Source organism: Sceloporus undulatus, chromosome 5, assembly GCF_019175285.1.
Source record: "Sceloporus undulatus isolate JIND9_A2432 ecotype Alabama chromosome 5, SceUnd_v1.1, whole genome shotgun sequence".
Taxonomy (NCBI): Eukaryota; Metazoa; Chordata; class Lepidosauria; order Squamata; family Phrynosomatidae; genus Sceloporus; species Sceloporus undulatus.
This window is the reverse complement of record NC_056526.1, coordinates 80,934,685-80,955,349: the sequence shown is the minus strand read 5'-3', so window position 1 is coordinate 80,955,349 and position 20,665 is coordinate 80,934,685. Positions and strand designations below refer to the sequence as shown.

Here is a 20,665-nt window from a genome sequence, read left to right as displayed (position 1 = left end):
CCTGGGATCTGTAGTTTGTTGTGGCACCAGAACTCTCTGACACAGAAAGCTAAATATCTCACAAAACTACAAATTACAGAATTCCATAGCAATGAGCCATGGCAGTTAAAACAGTGTCAAACGGCATTAATTCTGCAGCATAGATGCAGTCTAAGCCAGCATTAGATCCCTGAGTCTTATAGTATTTGTTGTTGTTGTTGTGTGCCTTCAAGTCATTTTTGAATTTATGGTGACCCTAAGGCGACCCTATCATGGGGGTTTCATGGCAAGTTCTGTTCAGAGGAGGTTTGCTATTGCCTTTCTGTGAGGCTGAATGTATGTCTTGCCCAAGGTCACTCAATGGGTTTCATGGCCAAGTTGGGAATCAAACCCTGGTCTTCCACATTATGGGATGTTTTACAAACCGACTGGGAAAGGGATCAATTGCTTACCTTGCTCACAGTTTTTCCCACCATACTGCAGGGGACACTCACAAGAATATGTATTCCATTTGTTCACACATCTGCCTCCATTCTGACACCAGTTGGTGGTACAGTAATTTTTCTGAGCCAAGCAGCCTAGAATTCAAAAAGAAACAGTTTGCTCCTTATGCACTTATCTATGCTAGGAAAAAGCTGTGGGTTATTTCACAGTTAGTCTTCTGAAGGGCCAAAACTCTACTTCTGAAAAAAGCAATGCGATGCAATTCCAGTGCAGAGGGGTTGAGAAGTCAACTCTATCATGATATTGAGATTTCTCCTTTTACACACTCTTAACAGTAGCAGACAGAGACAATCCAGCTTTGAAATTCAGAGGAGCCATTTAAAAACAAGAAACTGTGATGAAAAGCTCTTTGGTGTGTGCACACACAAGTCTTTGCATGCACTTAAAGGGATTGTTTGAACTGTTATAATTTGGCATTAAGGCACATATGCAATGTAAATGCTGCAGAATATGATATCAAGGATAGCAAATTTCTCTTCAAAGCAGGAGCCTTGAATGGCACATAGAAACATAGTGCAGTCAGCAAAACACAATTACAGTATTATAAGTGTGAAACCAAGGAACTGTGTGCTTTGGTCAGGGGATTGTGCAGGGCTCCCACTAAAAATGAATGAAGCCCATGAAGTATGTTTTCTTGGAAGAAGTCACACCAACTATATATAAAGAGAGAATCATATTCCACGTGCACCAATGCTGTTAGCAAATATGGGGGGAAAAACATAAAGCACATTCAGTTTATAAGTGAAAAAAACATTTGTGTCACAAATCTCGCTTTCAGTTTTCTACTTTCCTGTGGAAATAAATGCCTTAGTTTGCATAGTCATCAATGAAGCAAAAATATGGATTACTCTGCTTCCCACCCTGAAACAAAGGGTTTATACCTGCCAGAGTGCCATTGTTGGCTATGTAGCTGGCCATGTCGATTGGCTTGCTATCGATAGAAAGGTTCCTCATGCAGCCAACAAACTGTCTGTTATGCACTGGAAAATCTTCAGGCAAGTTTGGAACTCCCCCAAGAAGCAAAGGGCCAGTGAGATCCAAAGACCTAAAGAGATCAGAAATCAGGCATCACTTGTCTCTAAGACTGACCAAATGAAGTGAAAATGGTACAAAGAAGTTAAGTTCCTTATCTCCCACTAAACACAGAATTATCAAAATATATCAAACCAAATAATAATGTTACAAGCTGTATTTTTATATCCTCATACACTTTCAATTATACTCTTGTTCTTAGAAATTTACCAATGAACATTTTGACCCTGAATCATAAAAACATTTCCAACTTTATCATATCTTAATGTTGTTGTTGCATGCCTTGTGTTTCTGATTTATGACGAACCAAAGGTGAAGGGGTTGTCTTTGTAAGTTTTGTTCAGAGGCTGTGACTTGTCCAAGATCACCCAGTGGGTTTCCATGGCTAAGGAGGGATTCAAACTTTGGTCTGTAGAGTTATAGTCCAACACTCAAACCACTACACCATGTTGGGTCTCATTTCTGACACTGCATACTGTAATTTTAATTAATTTTGTTTATAATTATAGACATGAGTTTTAAATGTACTTTTAACCTAAGAAAGCTATTTAAATATTCCAATATTTTTTCAATTAACGAAAGTATTTTAAATGTAATTGTTCTTCAATGTCATCATCTCACTACCTATATTTTCCTTTTTTTCATGTACCTGTTCAGTACTTTTAAGCTTGAAGAGTTGGTGCTGTTTGTTATTTTCTTTTTAATTCTGTTTTTTCAAACCCTGTGGTGCCTTTTTTAAGGTAAGAAGCAACAACAATAGTCGTCTGGCCACAAGGAGGTGTAGTTTTACGGAATGATATATCTAAATGATTATAGCATTCTTCAGCCCCAAATTTGCATGCCCAAAAGAAAGCGTCACTGAGTTCAACAATTCAGAGTTGGATGCATAAAAGCAAATCCTTTTCTAATACTACGATTACACCTGAAATTGAGTTTAAATCTAACAATGGCCTTGTTTGCACAGGCCAAAAGACCCATTTCCCTCCCCTATTCTGGCGTTGTCCTGTTTGGAGGACACATATCCCAAACCCTGGTTCTGGTGTGAGCAGCCCGGACAACGTCTGCCATGTTCTTCACCAGAACGGGGGTATAACAGCTTTAATACAGGGCTGCCAGAAAGATCTGGAGCCCTCTATTCCTGAGTCATGGTGACTGTCTGTACGGCTGTCCCACTAAGCCACCTGGCACATTCACTGCTGCCACAGTTAACTTATTCTGAGGTCAGAAAGAGGTGTCCAGCCATGTGACCATCAATGGGTGCCTTATTATAACCTCAGAAGTAAATGGCTGGCAGTGGATGCACTGAGAGGCTCAGTGGGACACTTGTGTAGACAGCTGTGGAGGCATAGGAATGGGGGCAGGTCAGGATATCTGTGGGGCCAAAATACTCCAGGCTGTCCTCAAAATATCCTGGGCAGTGCAGACAAGGCCAACGACTAACCTAAAAGAAGAGGAAGGGGCTTCTAAGGATACATGTTTCATCACTGAACCTAATGTAAGCAATTCAAAACCATTTTAAGGATAGATCTTACTTTTTTGAGCCAGTCTGTGTTCCCTGAGCAGCACATGAGTAGTTTCCAATGAAGCTTCCAAAACGCACAGCCACTGCTGTATCACAGTCATCCACCGTTACCACTGCCACCTTCTCCCCTGAAGGTCCATGAGGTATACCCAATCTTCCTATGTTAGGCTTCCAAAAACAAAACAAAACAAAAACTCTTAGCAAATCTAGCTGTATTTTGTGAAGAAACAATCAATTAATCAAACATTTCCCAAAATATTTATAGAAGAAATAAACTGACCAGTGTATGTAGATAGGCTTGTATTTTCCAAAATGATTCAAGTCAAAAGCCATGTATGAACAATTTAAAATCTGATTTTTAATAAAATTAAATTATAAATCACCATATATTCAATTATTATAATTTAGAGCCCTGTCACAGCTAACACTTGGATCTGACTATTTGGGAGAAGAAAAATACACTTTCTAAATAAACTCAAACTATTGTTTAACTGATGATTGGCAACATCCCAAATCGAAAGTCAGAACTGGAGGGAGTAGCATCCTGAATTCTCTGATAATGTTCTCAGAATGCTACAGATAGAACTAGCAAAGCCAGTGCTGGCTTCAACAAGGGATGGGTCAAAAGAAGGAAATATGATGTAAATGTCTGGCTCTTCAATCCCAGATTTCTTTACTCAAAAGGAAGCCTAATGAGTTTCTGGCAAAAAATAGAAACAGAAGCATACCATTTGCATTGGACTATAAGTTGACCTCATGTATAAGTCGAAGGCAGGTTTGAGGGCCAAAATTATGGATTTTGATATGACCCATGGATAAGTCAAGGGTAAAATTTAGGGGCATGTAACAAAGGATCTAAAGGATGAAACAAAGGGAAATAATGCCAAAGAATGTACCAAGTTCTAGCACGCATACATGTTTGTGCTTGTACTAAAAAATGGATGGATGGAGAGTGCAGTTAGTGCTTCCACGACAGAGTACACTCTTGTCTATCACCAGGGGAGGGTTCCTTTTTATTTTTATAGGAGTCAGCTTACAGTACTTAACCCATGGATAAATTGAATCAGGTTTTTGGGGGTCAATTTTTTGACTAACATTTCTAGACTTATGCATGAACATATACAGGATATATCATGTTGTACTTGGATCATAATGTTTAAAACAAACAGTTAATAACAAGGAAACTCATATGCATCCAAGTTTTGATCAGCAAAATGGAATGAGCAACTTGGGTGTCTCGTCCCCACACCAGAACCTGCCACAGGCTGCACTTTTCTTTCCCTCCAGTGTCATGTAGTGCCAATATCTGACAGGCAAGGGGACTGGAAGTACACTTTGAGTCATAGAAAGAGGTCTTTTTGGTTTAAAATAAAAATGTGTCCTTTTAAAAAATAGGATAATAGTGCTTCCTGGAAACTTCAGGAGCATAATTCTCTTTGTTTTCTGTAAAACTAAAATACGTTCAATAGTGATGTGCCTCTGGTGGCAGCAGCAATGGTTATTCACAAAGGTGGTATGTAAAAATCCTGCCTTATTATGCTGCTACTAAAAAACTAAAGTTATTCAACTGAATATGTACTAGCTAATATTAATCTGAAACAATGTAATTCTTCAGTACTAATTAATGCACACAAGTAAGAAAATAAATACTGCTCAGTTTCTTGGTATCTAATTTATTTAATCTAACTACTTTAATCCCCCAAACATGTATGATATTGACACTTGAATAATGTGAACAAATCTTAACAACGTAAGTCCCCTTAAAGAAATGTAAGGTGTGGCCTTTTTAATTCCAGTGGGATATATTGAAAGGCTAGAAGAATATCTGTAGTTTTTTAGTTGGTAGTAATGTCTTAGAACCTTTGACAGCTAATTGAGCCCTTTGTTTGGAACAAAAGCATAAAGAAAATAGATAGTGAACCTCCTGCAGTCCTCTCATGTTGGCAACATAACGATGTCCTGAGTCCTGGCTGCCCTCTGCAGCTGAAAAGATAGAATTATCTCATTTTTCCTTCTTGAAACAGGTTTTGTATAATGGATATCAACCACCTGTTTATGTGACCACAGATCAGTACTGGTAACTCGTGGAGATGATAATGGACTGTCCACTGTGCGCCATCTCTCTTGCTATCTTGCCGTTATCCGTCTGGAAAATAGAATCACTAAACGTCCGTAGGTAAACTCCACTGTTAAATCATTTAGATGGTAATCTCAAAATAGTTGTTATGTCCAGAGTTATTCAATAGTAGTGATAGTTATTGTTTGGGCGTTTAAGGTGCCTAAAAATGGATTGAAAGTTTCCTACAGTCAGAAATGAGTTTTTAACAAGAGGTGATTCTTTTATCACAGTTTTGCAAAAAATAAATGCTACTTCTTAAACTTTCAGCCACAGGTCAGTAATGAAAACAAATAAATTTATTGACTTTAAGGCCCAGTCACATACCTTTAATCATATGAGAAAATCACAATGTCAGAGATCCTAGGTCGTATAGCAACCACAAAGACTGTCAGTCAGGACATTGTCCTCTGTATTTTTCTTTTCACTACCACCTTCAGATCCTCAAATGCCTTGTGTGGTCCTAGAATGTGAGAAGGCACAGGCCTTTTTACATTTAGCATACACAGTTTTGTTGCTAAACAGACATTTGTTTGTGTTATGTTGGCCAAAAAGGGGACAAAGGTGGTCTTCACAATGATTCTCCAATGGATGATACAGTTAGACTCGTTATGAAATGGCTCCAGTTTATATCTGGTGGACTACAAGATCATTCCAGCAGGGGCAGTGCTTATTTGTCAGTGTGCTTTGCTGAGTTCCCCCTGCCTGAGCTATGCAAAGCCATCACCTAGTTAATCACAGCTGTGACCGTTTTATACAACATTATAGACTGGACTGCAGACCAAGATGGATGCCTAGTTTGAGCATTATGTGCTTTCTTGTCTTCTGTTTTTCAGTGGACCTGACCCACCAACTTCGGGTTTAGCTTCACAGTTACCCATTTGTGTCAGGCACTGAGACCATAAGAAGAAGAAGAGGTTGCTTACCTGTAACGAGGTTCTTTGAGTCATTCGTGTTCACACAACCCTCCCTACTCTCCTCTTTCAGGTCCTGTAATTTCACGGTGTATTTGGAAACTGGGGGATAGTACAGTAGTGACTGGGGACATGTGCAGTAGACAGAAGGGAACAGGATTTCCCAGCAAGCTATTAGCTCTAAGAACATTCTGACGGGTCACTATGCAGGTGCAAAAACACACATTTGTGTGGGTGGTACAGTTGACCACTCAAAGGACCAGTTAAGCAATTGTTGTTTCTTCAGCTTTGTATAATCTATTGAAAAAGAGATGTTACCCAAGTTCTCAATCCAAAAGCATTGGATGTCACTTGATAATAATTGTTCAAAAAGGCCAACAAATTTGTGACGTTAAACCTAGGCCTTTGCTTGCAAAGCATTTGTTTGGCCAATGAGTTAAAGTCAATCAATCAATCAATCAATCTTTATTAATGCTTAGCCAAAGGCCATTCGCATGATAAAATATAAAACCATGACAGCAATTCAGAATATAAAATATTCCATCAAATAACATCCAAATTATTAATACATAATAGGCTTCAGTCAATAAATACGACAACGTTAAAAACCACTCACACCCCTTTGTAGTTGGAGCTGGAGAGCAGTGTGGTGTAGTGGTTTGAGCACTGAACTAGGACTCGGGTGACTAGGGATCTGCTGGACAACTTCACAGAAAAAGACACGACGCTTAAAGTAAACAAGGGGCCTGACCGTTTTGCTTCGGATCATTGCCGTGGTGACCAGACGCTGCAGCAACGATTCACACCTCTCTCGGGAAGCAAAAAGAACTTGCCAAATGCAGTTTACTCGGAAGGAGCGCCTTGCGTGGAGTGCCGTTGGTTGCTCTGATGCCCATGCATCATCATGGTATGCCCCATGTTGATGGGTGCATGCCAACATGGCGCCAGGTGTGACAGAAGTAGTGCTGGGCGTGTGGTGGACAGCCCAGCCCAACTGAGTTCTACTTTCAGCCCAAGCCTGGCACGAAGTGCCGTTCTATTAAGGGCCAAAATTTGGCTACCAGTCCTGTAAAAAAACAAAATCAAGACCCACCCATGAAATGAAACCACCCAGGATCAGGGGGGTTTCTCAGCATAAGGGATCATTAATTAAATAGACACTCTGAGCCTTGCCATTCAACAACAGACCAAAACAGAGGATTACAATGCAAATCACTCCTCTTAACAAAGGTCACACCTGTGTGTGTGTGTGTGTGTATGTGTGTTGTTTTACCCAACTCACTCCCATGCCAGCATTCTCTGAGGTGCCAGTCTCAGATGCTGGTGAAACATCAGGAATAAACTCTCTTCCAAACATGGCCCACATAGTCTGAAAACCCACACAAAAACTATAATTAAGATTTTGCAAACTATTTGTAAATTACAGATTTGTTTGTTAGAAATGAGCTGCAGTGAGTTTGGAGAGCTTACTCTCTCAGTGAATGTGTGTTTAGAGCCACAGCTGTTTATGTTTTAGACAACATAAGGCATGTTTCTAAAAAGCCATTCAGCATAGTGGACTGCCCTATTACCCTGTGTATATTATGCAGGTTGTGCAAGTTTGTTTATCTGTAACTCATCCCCTAGATTAAGATCCAAGAGGATATAATACTTTGTCCAGTGTAAGCAGAATAAAACTTTTCGCCTCCCACTAGAACCCTGCTGCTGCCAAAATACTGATCCATACTTTCCGCAGTCCTACAGAGCATTTATAGAGCACAGTGGGGGACGTTCTGCAGGAATGAAAGAGTAGTATCACCATTCTGGACAAAGTACATTGAATCCTGCTCATAGTCTTCCATGATATTGGAAACTATAAAGTGGGCTACGAACATGAATATTTTGGATCTCAGTGAGGTAAACTTCGTGGAAAGGGCATACACAATTGCTTCCAGGGAATTAATTAAATATTATATAACAGACTTATAGAGATCATGAAAAAACACAGAGGAACATAAAAAAAAAACCCAAATTCTTGCTCCCTTCATCAGTATGAACATTGAAAGGGCTATAGAGGTGCTGAGAAAATTTTGTTTAGTATTTTTGCCATTTGGTGGTTCAGTTGTCACTAATAGCTATTATACTCAGATGCAAGAGAGAGATAGAATCAATATTAAATCCTGATGGGTACAGAACTAATCATTAAAGGATTGAGTGGATTATCTGTATAAACAGTAACAGTGGAGAAGATTATTGTAACAAGACGGTGACTGAAAATAACATCTGTTTTCAGTGTGAATTGAATATACATGTGGATTTTATGAATTGCAGATCAACTGTCACTATACATTATAACATGTTGTTAAGTTTCATAAGGTAGTCACTTTGAAAAAATTCAATTCTTGGTAATTTGAAATGAGTGTCTAACAGTATATCACATATAGTGTGCTTGTGAGATTGTCCTTTCTACAGTATTCTATACTGTGCAACCTGGTCTCTGTTGTGCAGCTTTACAACTCTAATGGTACGAGCATTTGTGCAGCCAAAGCATCTTTGAAAGAGTAAGACCTATGTATATATTGCTAAGAGTAATATTATTTAATAATGAACAAGTATAACCATTAACAAAAGGTAAGCTGGCAGACAATAATCACAAGTCAAATGTGGTTAAGCATGCTATTCTTTCCAGTCTCTGCCGCTCCTATTTGCCACATAGTGTCTTTTGTCAATCTGGTGAAACGAAAAGTGTATCTCTAATAACACATATGCAATACATGAGTGGATCTTTATGAACACTATAAACTGAATGTAATTAATTTGTAAGCATATACAGTTATTTAAGCAGAGGCCTATGGCTGTGGTTTTGAAGATTTCTGGAAATGTGAGTTTCAAAATATGTGCCACATGTGTTGAAACAGATACAACAGGATCAGTGCATCTATGTCAGAGAAAGGACATAAGACTCAGATGATCCCAATAATTCTGCCTCTGCATACAAATCTCTTTCATTCTTCATTCTTGATGCTCAGGACATGGGGGTTTTATGATGGCAGATGCCTGACCGAGACAGTCGGAGAATATATGGGGCAGAAGGAGCCCAGGAATATAAGTGATCTAAATGTCTGTCTCTCTGACATCATACTGGTCAAGTGACCTGTCGCCCAGTAACATCACACACTTCATATTTTCTATAATAGAAATGAACCAAATGTTTCCAGGGCTTCAAATGTGGATGTTGCAAATCATAAACGTTACAATGCTTAAGCAAAGTTTGGAAACTTGGAGGGTTGTGGGGGCGGGCTTTTTGAAACTTTTGGGAAAAGCCCTGCTTTTCTTGTCTGGAACAGCTTGAATGGAGCTCTTCAGTTACACAAAGCTCAGATGCAGGTCAAGTGATGTAGCTAAAAAGCAAATTCATTGCTCTTGTACACAATGCCCTGGTTCTGCAGGGGGGCTTGCATGTTTAATTTACCCTCTCCATAGAGGGGCCCATAGTTTTTTTTGTCTGTGTTAATGATATGCGAGCTGGTCAACCATATAATGGTCCAGATGAGATTTTGAATGAAGTCTGCTGCATTAGAAGAATATTGCCACTCTTTGGAGAAATTCTGCCTCGGTTCTACAGATGACTCTATGAATATTATTGGAGTTTTATGCACAGACCACGACGTGACATCAAAGCATAAAAAAAACACTGCGACCATATTGTCCTAAGTATATCACATAGTTTGAAACAGTTGCTGGTGCATCAGTTGTGTGTTGTGGACAACAGCAGCAACTATGCAGCCTAGCAACGGTAGTTCGCACCTAACTTAGTGAAACCTGCAGACACAAGAACACAATTTGGATTTAGTCAAACCAATTAGTCCATCTAGCCTGGCTTCAGCAATACAAGGTTCCAGGTGGAATCCTTTCATAGCTCTACCTCAAGATCCCTAGTATTCTCTGGTGGTCTCCATCCAGTTACTAAACAGCCCGACCCTGCTTAGCAGTCAAAATCAGACACAGAATGTATTCATGGCCTCCTGAATATCCTTCTGTCTCCAGTGAATTACATATAAATGGAAGAAGCAAGCAAGACCCAATTTGTGATCTAGAATCCCAGGGCATCACTTCCATTGAGTCTGGGGCAAACCTGGAATCAGGAACTAAAATCAGTAATACCCAGTTGATATAATTCCATTGACACTTTTTGAAAAGCAGCTGGAGATGCATTAAATAAATAAAATACCAATACTGAGTAAAAATGAATGGAAACTAAGAATGCTTTAATCTAGTGCTGATTAGCACCAGTAATTGCTCTGTGAATGGTATTACAGAATCAGGACACCAATTCAAAAAGTCCCGTTCTCCCTTTACAACACAACATACGTCCCTTGCAAAAAACATCAGGAAAGAGTCAAGCTGCTGCCATAACCACAAAATGTTGACACTGTGTTACTGTCATAGCTCTATCCTAGAAATCATGGGGTTTGTAGTTATTGGGCACCAGACCTCTCAGACAAAGAAGGCTAATATTTCACAAAACTACATACCCAGAATTCCATAGAATGGAGCCATGGTGTTAAAACAGTGTCAGACTTGCACTAATACTGATAGGGGGAAAAAGCATGGGAACTAGTTAGGTGGTTTTAAATAGAATGTTGTTTAAACTTTTTAAGGGGGGAGGAAATTATTGTTTTTATGCTGTATGTTATATGTAACGCCCGGTTGGTTCGCCACAGGGCGTATATAAATACAAATTTATTATTATTATATGTGGATGCAGACTAAGCTGAACAACTTTGGACATAGGCAGAAATATAAAGAGAGTTCCTATGATATTTGATCCTCTACGAGAAAAAGAGAATAAAATAGGGACACTTTTGGAAAACCTCCCTCCACAACATGTTAAGGAAGCACTGTCGAGAGTTTCCCCCCCATATATCAAGTCTGGTTTTATAAATCCCCTCATCAAAATGAAATCCGGCTTGCACAATGCATACCACCACCTTTAGAGCTTATTTGGTGAAATCCCAACAGGCCAAGCTAATGGTAAGATTGCACTTCTTTGTGATGGCAACATGTGCATTAAAGAAACGGGTGTTATTAACAATCCACTTTGTTATTTTCTAGAGCAGTTGGAAGTAGTAATCTACTGTCATGTTTTGTCTGCACATTTAAAAACAAATGGAAGTCTTCATTAGACCCTCACTGCCAATGGTGTTTGATTTTTAAAAAAAATAAATAAATCTAAATCTTCCCAGCCACGATCACCAGGAGGCATGGGAACAATGTTGACAGGTGAGGGGAGCAAGCTATTTTAGGCACAGAGGAGTGACTGATGTGTTGACAATGACACCTCCTTTCCTTTGACCCAGAGATTCTAGATTGCATAGATGCAATTATTTTCTTTCCTAATTCCTTTTTATCCATTACACTGTTGTTTTTTTACTCTGTCAAGTTGATTTCTTACACCTATTGGCGACCCAGAATGGAGACCTCCAAGTCACCCTATCTTCAACGTCCGCTCAATCCTTGCAGATTCATGCTGAAGCTCCTTGATTGAATCTTCCAGTTTGAAGCATGGTCTTCCTTTTTCCCTTCTACCTTCAGTCTTGCCAAGCATATTGTCTTTTCTAGCAAGTCATGTCTTCTCGTTATACGTCAAAGTACTGTTTAGTCATCGTGCTTGTAGTCTGTGGTAATTGGTCAAAATACATAATGGAACAAGAATTAGCTTTTGTGAGGCAAAGAGAAGTAAATGGGTAGCATGGTTTGGGATTAAAGCACCCAGGTTCTAGATCAATACTGTAGTTGCTTTGTGAGTTAGGCTGAGGACTCACATTAAAATTCACATAGGTTAAAATTGTGTTTTGCATCACTAGTCAATAGGCAATAGGAGAGAGGAAACAATACCCCAGATGGATAGATTCAGAGAAGCTACAGCCATGGAATTTGCAGTAGCTGAACAGGTTGAAGACATGGTGACTTGGAGGTCTCTCATTCATGGGCTGCCATAGGTTGAAGTCAAGTTAAAGGCAGTTAGTAGAGCACCACAACAACACGTATCTGAGGCAACAGGAGGGAACAGAAGAAAAGATAAGGGAACCCAAAGGCAAGATGATTCAAAGAAGATGCAAGGGCTTGGGAAAGAGGAACCAAGAAGAATTAGTTAGTGAAGAAGATAAGATTGGGATGGCAGAGACAAGGAAATGAGCAGGAAGGGGCAGTAAAAGAGGAGATGGGTTCTAATGGAGTTATATTTTTTCTCTGTGCTGTGGAGGATGGAAGATGGGACAAAAGCAGGGTGACTAAACAAGAACAATTAGGCTAAAAGTACAGACGCGGAGGAAAAGTGCAAAGTTTATCAAATGTGAAGAAAAGAGGCAAGGGGGAGAATAAATCCTACAGAAACCTCACTTAAAACAATAGGGAAAAAAAGCATGGGAAGAGAAGTCGGGAAATTGAGGTGGTGACAATGGGCCAATAAGTCCAGAGGACCGCCATCATGCCATTCCTGTCACAATTGCCATATCTTTAGAAAATACATCAAAAGAGGGGAGCATTTGCCAGGTTTTTTTCTCTGAATTATGATAGCTTTTAGGTAACTTGGCAACAAAGAACATTAATAGTGGTATATGTGAATTTCACATTGATTTGAAAAAGCCATCCAGTTCTAGCGCTGTAGACCGTGTAGATCTGGAATGTTCTTACATCTTATAGTTTTCTATCACTCTATTGAAAATGCTTTTTTCCCCCCAATAGTGATGGGCATTTATATAATCTGTTTATGGAAGAAGGGTTTAATGTGCCACACTGCTCAAGCTAGCAGTCATTAGCTGGCACCTGAGGAATTCATGAAAGGACTTGAAGTGCACCCTTATCTACACTTAATCTTTGTAAGCTCAGTAACTCAGAAGGTCTTTAAGAATTTCACATCTGTCTGTGGAGGAGGAAGAGAAAGAAACACTGGAAAATAATGCTTTTATTATGATTATAATTTTTTACTTGCACAAACAGTGTGCCAGGAAACCGTGGCTGGATGTAAAAGAAGCCCCCTTGCAAATATTCAATGACCAAGTGGGAGTGGGGGGGGGTACACATGTCTGCAGGCAGGAACAGAATTGGCCCTGGCAATGCAGGGAGTTCAGTGGGCATGTGGCCCAGCATCCAATCACATGACTAAGTTGGTTTTCACCACGAGAAATAACTTTTCCCCTTTCCTTACCCAGAGCTGAAATCTGATCATGGATAGAACAATGATGTCTCCCTTTCCTCATCGTGACATCTAAGCGTGCACTTATTCTGACATTTCAGATCTGGAACGTTGTCCCCAGTAAAAGGAAAGTAAACCAGAAACATGCTCAGTCATGTAAATTGGGTGTCCACAGCCTTATGGATTCTAATGGGGTAGTTTTGTCTGCGTTTCTGAGGCTCATTCTGGTGCATCTTATTTGTACTAAACCCCACTGAACACAAAGGACATATTTGTGTGAGGAAACCAGCACAAGACTGCACTTCAGTATAAACTGGGTAGGGTGGTGTAGTAGTTTAAACTTTTTCCTTGGAGAACAATATAAAAGTGCCGGTAGTGAGACTGTATGACCACCAGGCATTTGTGCACAAGCAAATTACAAGTTATTTACCATTATATAGTTGCAGTGCTTTCTTTGAGCTAGCTTCATTGCTAGTATTAGGAGGCGGATACAACGGGCAGAGGAGACGTCTTGGCGGCAGAAAGCCTATGGGCACATTTAAAGCGCCAAGCCCTTTTAAAACTTTTTCCCTCGCCCTGCCCAAGAACAATAGTGGTCTCCTGCCAGCTGGTGATCAGCGTGGTGTTGATCCTGTCCGCTTGCAAGTTGCCATTGTCACCAGCAATCATGGATGCCTCCCTTCCTTTGGCCCCGCGCTCTTGCTGAATCCAATGCACAACCACAGCTGTCGCCGCTGCCACCGCTGTCCCCCTGCCATCCCCCACACCTCCCTTGTACATATGTAAATATTTAAAGTTTAGCGTTTTTTTATTGTTAGATGAAAATGGCACAGGATGTGTGGGGTTCACTTTAAATTCCAAACTCCCCCGATCTAGCAGCGCAGGCGTACATGTTGCTCTAAGGGTTAGGGTTAGGGGTTAGGGTTACGAGCATTAAAATAGAGTGCAGCTGTGCTGCAGCTCCACATCTGCATGGCACTGAGCTCTAATTAGAGCCTCGGTGAAAACGGCGCATGTTCCAGGACCCCCGACTCATTATTGTGATCAGCGACTCGGAGCTTTTAAATGGGCAACTTAAATTAGCAGCGTAGCATTCTGGCGTACCGGTGCAGCAGCTTACAGACAGAGATGCGCGCTGCGCAGTATATGGAAAGAAGCGGGGAAAAGCAGCACCTTTTTAATGCCGCTTCTTCCCGCTTGGGGCGTGCGGGGGGCGTGTTCATGGCGCCATTCAGGTAAGGGCCGTCTGAAGGCTCTACCTTCATGAGGTCAGATACACCCCTTTTTGCCGTCTGTATCCCGCCTTAGAAAATCAAGCCTGTCGTTTTCTTGGGAAAGGAAAGGAGGAGAGCTTTCTTAGATTTGTGAAAGATTAGGGGTTTATTTAGTGGGAAGTGCTGTTATTGTGTGTGCATTCTTCCAGTCCCAAACCAGCATCTATAGAACTCAGTGTTCTGGTGGGCATGGATGGGAGGGAAGTAAACAAGACATATCAAAGGAAGAAATTATTTATTTGTCTGTATTATTTAAAGGATATCTGTATGGCCTGCCAGCCCACAAGAAATCCTGATTTATACTCCTTTTTATTGTTAAATTTTGGCGATTAGCAGAAATATGTCCTGTTTGAAATACGTGTCCAGCTCAGTTCACATATTCTTTTTGCTCCCCACTTAAAGGTGAGGTAAGGCAGCTTGAACAAAACTGTGTTTAACATTACTGGCTTTCCCTCAGTGCCTCTCAGTTTCCAGTTGCCTAATTGGCTTTTTAAATCCGTGTCTTACAAGCGCACATTTCAAGTTTGTCTCACATTCAGTGCCTTCTTCCTCTTAGGTTGAAAATGTACGCCTTTTCCTAAAGTTCCTGCGCCTTTATTTACTATTTCCAGTTCATTTAATTTCACCCAAATTTGACTCTGATGTGCTGTGTTCAGTCAAGAATGTGCCCATAGCAAAGCATTTAGTGAGATTTTTTACCACTGAGCCAGCCAAGTAATCCCTGAGAATTGAAGGTGTTCTTTTTCCTCATACATTAACAGGCGCAACAAGTAGCTTAATGAAAGAGTTTTCTAAGTCTGGCAATCTGCCTAATGGAACTGACATGTTTGAACTGAAAAGGAACCCTTGGCTTCCAGTATATTCCGGCATATTCAAAACTAGTTGGTTCCTTTTTCTATTAATCGTTGCAAGAAGTAGAAGGGGAAAAAAGCTGGAACAGACCTTTTACACACAAATACTACTGGTAAATATTCTTTTTTCCTCTTACTGCATAACTGTGGAAAGAAAACACTCATTTAGCTTTTAAAAATGAGTAGAAACAGGTTTTCTGTAACCTTTGACCACTTGGAACAGCAAGTGTATCGTCAGTACTGATTAACTACTGGGGGGAAAATTGGCATGGCATAAACAAAAATGTGAAAAATTGGATGACAATTTTTAAAAAACATATTTTTTCTTAGATATGCTTGCATTTATTTCGTTGTTTGTTCAAAAAATTTTTTTTAGAGCATTGCTTTAATTGGTAAAAGGAAAGGCCAGTTTCAGATCTAACACAGATAGTCTGTTGTATGAAGCATGAACTACCATAGGATTCAGGCTGTCCACTTCCCTATTCCCTTTGCATCAACGAGAAAGAAATTAAAGTTCTATTTCATATTTTTTCTACATTTAAGTTTCCCCAAACAGGCTGAGCCTTTTTTCGTCTCACCTGAACTGGACCAAGGGCTGTAATCCTGGATGCTGACTGCCTAACCTCTAATAAGTCACTGGGAAATAGTAGCCTTATTGTGTGCAGGATTGCAGCCAAAATGGATAACTTCATTTTTCACAAGCGGTGTTATGTCTGAGTCTCTGAGCTCAGCATATATGTGTGCCTGTAGCAAATTAGTAAAATTATTTTTAATATGCCATCTCCCCAGAAGGCTAAACTGGCTTGTGCCAGTTCAGTCACATTTGTTTGTCCATTTTCAAGGGTAATCATTTGTACTGTCAAAAATATTGTTCTTATATACCTTCTGGTGTAAACTTTGTGCTCAAAAGAGTGGAGAGAGAAGGAGAGGAACAGAGCTGATTATGAAGAGCATTCTGACGAAACTGGTCTGCTTGAGTGTTTCACTGAATCCCATTAGAATTCCTGAGCATTTATATACAGCTAGACTACAATCAATGGCTAGGTTATTTATTTTTGTTGACAAATTTAATGCCCTCTTCCTTTTGTTTAAATTAAAATATAGTGTTTAGCATGGAGTCTGACCAGCAGAGATTAGCTAGGGCAAAGATTGTTTATCATTAATGTACTTAATTTAGATATCTCCGAGCAAGCTCTAATCAGATCAACTAATATGGCCTGTCTACGATGGCCGTGGTCCAGGGCCAGGCAGAAGCATTAGGCTCCCGACCTAACCCAGATTGGGTTACAATGGTGCCTGCAGGTACGGGGCTGCACCTGGTATGACAGAACCAAGCAGTCTTTTCTGCTGAGCTCCTGCAGCTATGCAGCAGTGGCTGCAGCTCTGGGAATATGCATCATCCTCTTTCCCTATGCTGTTTCAATGTGGGAAGGGGGAGGTGGGCAGCACCTGGTGTGTGAACAGTAATCCAGCCTGATTTGAGCCCAGTTCACCTGTTCACATGCCACAAAACCTCACACATAGCCCAGGGTTTCAGAGAAACACTGAAGTCCTGCAACTTTGCCAACTCTGGGGCAAAGCTTGGTTAATAGGAAGAAACAGTATTTCATCAGAAGTTTCCATACACCATATGTTCAAGCACATCACTGGCATGGGGTAAGAGGGGTGTTTTTAACCCTGTTCAGACAAGTCCTAACTGTACATATAAATGGCGGTTCTGAATATGGAAGCACATCTCATATACATCCAAATACATCCAGCTATTTTAGTGGGCTCATAAGAGGTTTGCGTTATCAGTGACCTATTTCATTGGGATCTACACTGCTATTCCAACTAGAAAGGACATCCCACTTATAGGACCTTGGCACCAGCCCATAAGAATTTTGATAATGATGATGATGAGATTTCTAATATAACTGACACCTGATTCACATGTATATTCTAATTGCTATTGACAGTACAGTCACATGTATTGAATACTTTCACGCAGCCAAACTGTATCTGCATCTCCTTCTCCATCTCCTTACTCTTTATTACAGTCACATGAAAGTGGTTGTGTAACCTTCTGTGAGGCCGTGCAGGGGTGGATTTGAAATGTGGTGAAATGCCCCATGTGGAAAAGGGAGTGCAGCTGGAAACAGATACATGTGTTACTGAAAGTTTTTCTAAATGGAGAGTAGAAAACTTTCCACCATTTCTGTTACTACTCAGCGTGGGAAACAGAAGCAATAGAATTTGATGGATGTCAATTAACATGCTTGACTCCTTAAAGCAGATATTTTATTCAATCAAATATCCACTAACTATTTGTGAAAGATACAGATGGCATTGTAAACACCATAGATGAGATGTGGAGATTAAAGGATAATGCAATTTAGGTAGTGGGTATGTCACTCAGATTTTAAAAACACACATTTGCAAAATGCTGCAATTTAAGATTAATACTATCAGAGCATACTTATGGTATGCTTTTCTCTTTGAATAAAGCCAAACTCTGGCATGTGATAATCCTTTGTTTCATACCAGAGCTTGTTCACATATTAAAGTTTTGAGTGTAAGTAATTTGTCCGTGTTTGTGACCCCTCGCAGTGATGGTGAACCTTTTAGAGGCCAAGTCCCCAAACTACAATCCAAATCCACTTATTATTGCAAAGTGCCGTGTCCTCTCGTGGCTTTCCAGTAAAAAACTCGTGCTGGGCGACACACATGTGCCCACAGAGAGGGCTTGTGATGCCACCTGCATGGCAGCACAACATTTGTGTTGTTGTGTGAACCTTCATGGTGAGGTGCAAAATGCTGATCCAGGCAAAGTTGTCAATTTGATGTTGGAAAGCACCTAACGCCTCTTAGCTCATGACAGAAGTCACCTCAAATTAATATGTACTGTAAAAGTACAAAAATGGCAAGATCAGTCCCAGCTGTTGGAGAGATAGTAGAACAGGCAACTAGCAGATGGGCATACAGTCTGATAGTACAAGGGATAGCCTTTGGCTCCTTCTGTGACAAGACATTGTACAGCAGACAGTGATCTGGATTGTTTCTCCCAGGATCTTAATGAGGATCTTCGTATTAAGACCAGGAGAATTCTGGATTGTGCTCGTTAGTAATCCTCTGATCAATGACCCTAGTAGTATGATAGGTAGGGAATTGCTGTGGACCCCCAAGGCTCCTTTGGCACTTGACAGATAACGCGTGATGACTTTGGGTCAAACAGACCTGTTTTGCGGCCTTGCTGACTTCTACATCCACCCTCCCTGAAAATCCTCATGGAGATAATGAGAGAAAATGTGACAACTCATGTGCGGTTTGAATAACAATCTATCCATGTACATTCCATGCCCTTATGAGAGTAAATAAATATATCACTGCAGATGTTTGCTTTAGATGGAGAGATAGTCTTAAAAAGTAAGTGTGTGCATTTGGGATTCTGCATTGCTCTCCTATGTGAGACTGTCAGAGCTAGAAGAACAAAAACAGAAAAGTAGACCATCAGATACGTATGTGGTGGTTATCAACTAGCTTATCAAACCTAGTACCAGTGACACGAGCTGGAAATCTCTACTAAGTCTACGATCACTGGGTTGACCAGGGATTTCATGTTTCCTCAATCTGTCTTATGTTACAGGGTTGCTGCAAGGATAAAAGGGCTGAGAGAGAAGTGCCATATATTCTACCTTAAATTTCTTAGAGGAAGGGTGGGATACAAATGAAATGCATGGGGAAAAAAAATAATTGGACAACAGAAGAGGTTAGTAGAGGCCAAAAGTAGCAGCTGAATTACCTTGACAGACATTATTGGAAGCTGGCCTTGAATGCCTTTTCTAGATACTGCCCAGGGGCTACCACTTATGGAATGAAATAATTATAAAATGAAATTGAAAAATCCTGGGATAATTTTTAGTAATTAAGTCTTTTGTTAGTCCCACTTACTTCTTTCTCTTTTAAATCCACAGTATGTGTGGCCTTTGAAAACTGAATCACAATTCACTTTCATCTGAGAAATGTATAAGGAAAAAAGAAAGAAGTACATTTTCAGCACCACAAGCAGAGACTTTGTTAAAGTCTATTAAACTATAATGGGTACTTGTAAGGTAAATCGGCTGCACAACAGTGAAGGTTTGCCCTGAATGCAAAGTGATTGCATAATTTCCAGCTAATGAAAGATGGCTTTCAGGTAACATGGGGCTTAATTGGGTAAGCCTGGAGAGAGGTACACATTTTTGCAAAAGATTTGAAAGCCATCAGATACAATTGGGGGGGGGGGTGTTTAAAATTAGAGTTGAAATTGCTCCCCCACCCTGAGCCATGTCACACAACCATCTAAGTTTTCTTGCTCTCAAAGCAGCCTAGTCCCAAGGCCGGCTTCTAGCTCATATTTTATACTCAGTTTGCCGGTATTCAAGTACAAAATATGTACATTTGAAATCTGTGTGCTCTCCTGCTTTAAAATAGGGAGACATGGAGACTGGATACTTTACTGATGCTATTTTCATTAATTTAAAAAGAAAAGTGCATTTCAAAGCAGCAAAAGTGCATTTCAAAGCAAAATAATATATTTTGCCCTCTGGAGTATGTAACCAAAAACAATTGTGTAGCATCAAAGCCTCTTTCAGTGTATTCATTGAGGACGAGGCGGAATCAGATGACAAAAACAAAAGACAGTGTAATGTGTTACCTTGTGTGCTCTCAAACATGTATGAAATCACACACATTCTGAGATGCAAATAAAGGATCTTTGAACTCTGTCACAGCATGTCCTGACAGTTCATTCTCATCAGTGATTCACACTCAGACAGAGCTATTTCTCACATTCTCAGGGTTTGCAATGCAAATGTGTGGTGATTTCATAACTGTTTCTGCAGAGCACACAAGGTAACACATTACCTGTCCTATTTGTTTTTGTCATCTGATTCCGCTCCCGTCCCTCAATGAATACACTGAAAGAGGCTTCTATGCTACTACATTTGTTTTGGGTTACATACTCGAGGCAAATATATTATTTGGCTTTGACATGCACTTTGCTAGCTTTGAAATGCACTTTTCTTTTTTAAAATTAATGAAATATCATCAGGAAAGTAGCCATCTCCATTCTCCCTATTGTTAAAGCAGGAGAGCACACAGATTTAAAAATGTACATATTTTTACTTGAATACCGGAAACTGATTATAAAATATAAGCTAAAGGCCGGCACTTGGACTAAAGGCTGCTTTGAGAGCAAGAAAACTAGATGGTTGTGTGACCATGGCTCAATGGGTGGGGAGCAATTTCAACTCTATGTTAAACACCCCCCCCACCA

The 20,665-nt window shown here is 40.2% G+C and overlaps 1 protein-coding gene across 4 annotated transcripts in view; it reads right to left on the bottom strand.

The window, feature by feature from the left end:
* Window positions 1-20,665, bottom strand: part of CELSR1 (cadherin EGF LAG seven-pass G-type receptor 1) — a 194,362-nt gene that overhangs the window by 57,497 nt on the left and 116,200 nt on the right. For all 4 annotated transcript variants that reach the window (XM_042467337.1, XM_042467340.1, XM_042467341.1 and 1 more), the window contains exons 6-8: window positions 3,048-3,205; window positions 1,365-1,528; window positions 432-557 (exon numbers count right to left, since the gene is read on the bottom strand). In XM_042467337.1, coding sequence (XP_042323271.1) covers window positions 432-557; window positions 1,365-1,528; window positions 3,048-3,205 — 448 coding nt within the window. The remainder of the gene's footprint in view (window positions 1-431; window positions 558-1,364; window positions 1,529-3,047; window positions 3,206-20,665) is intronic.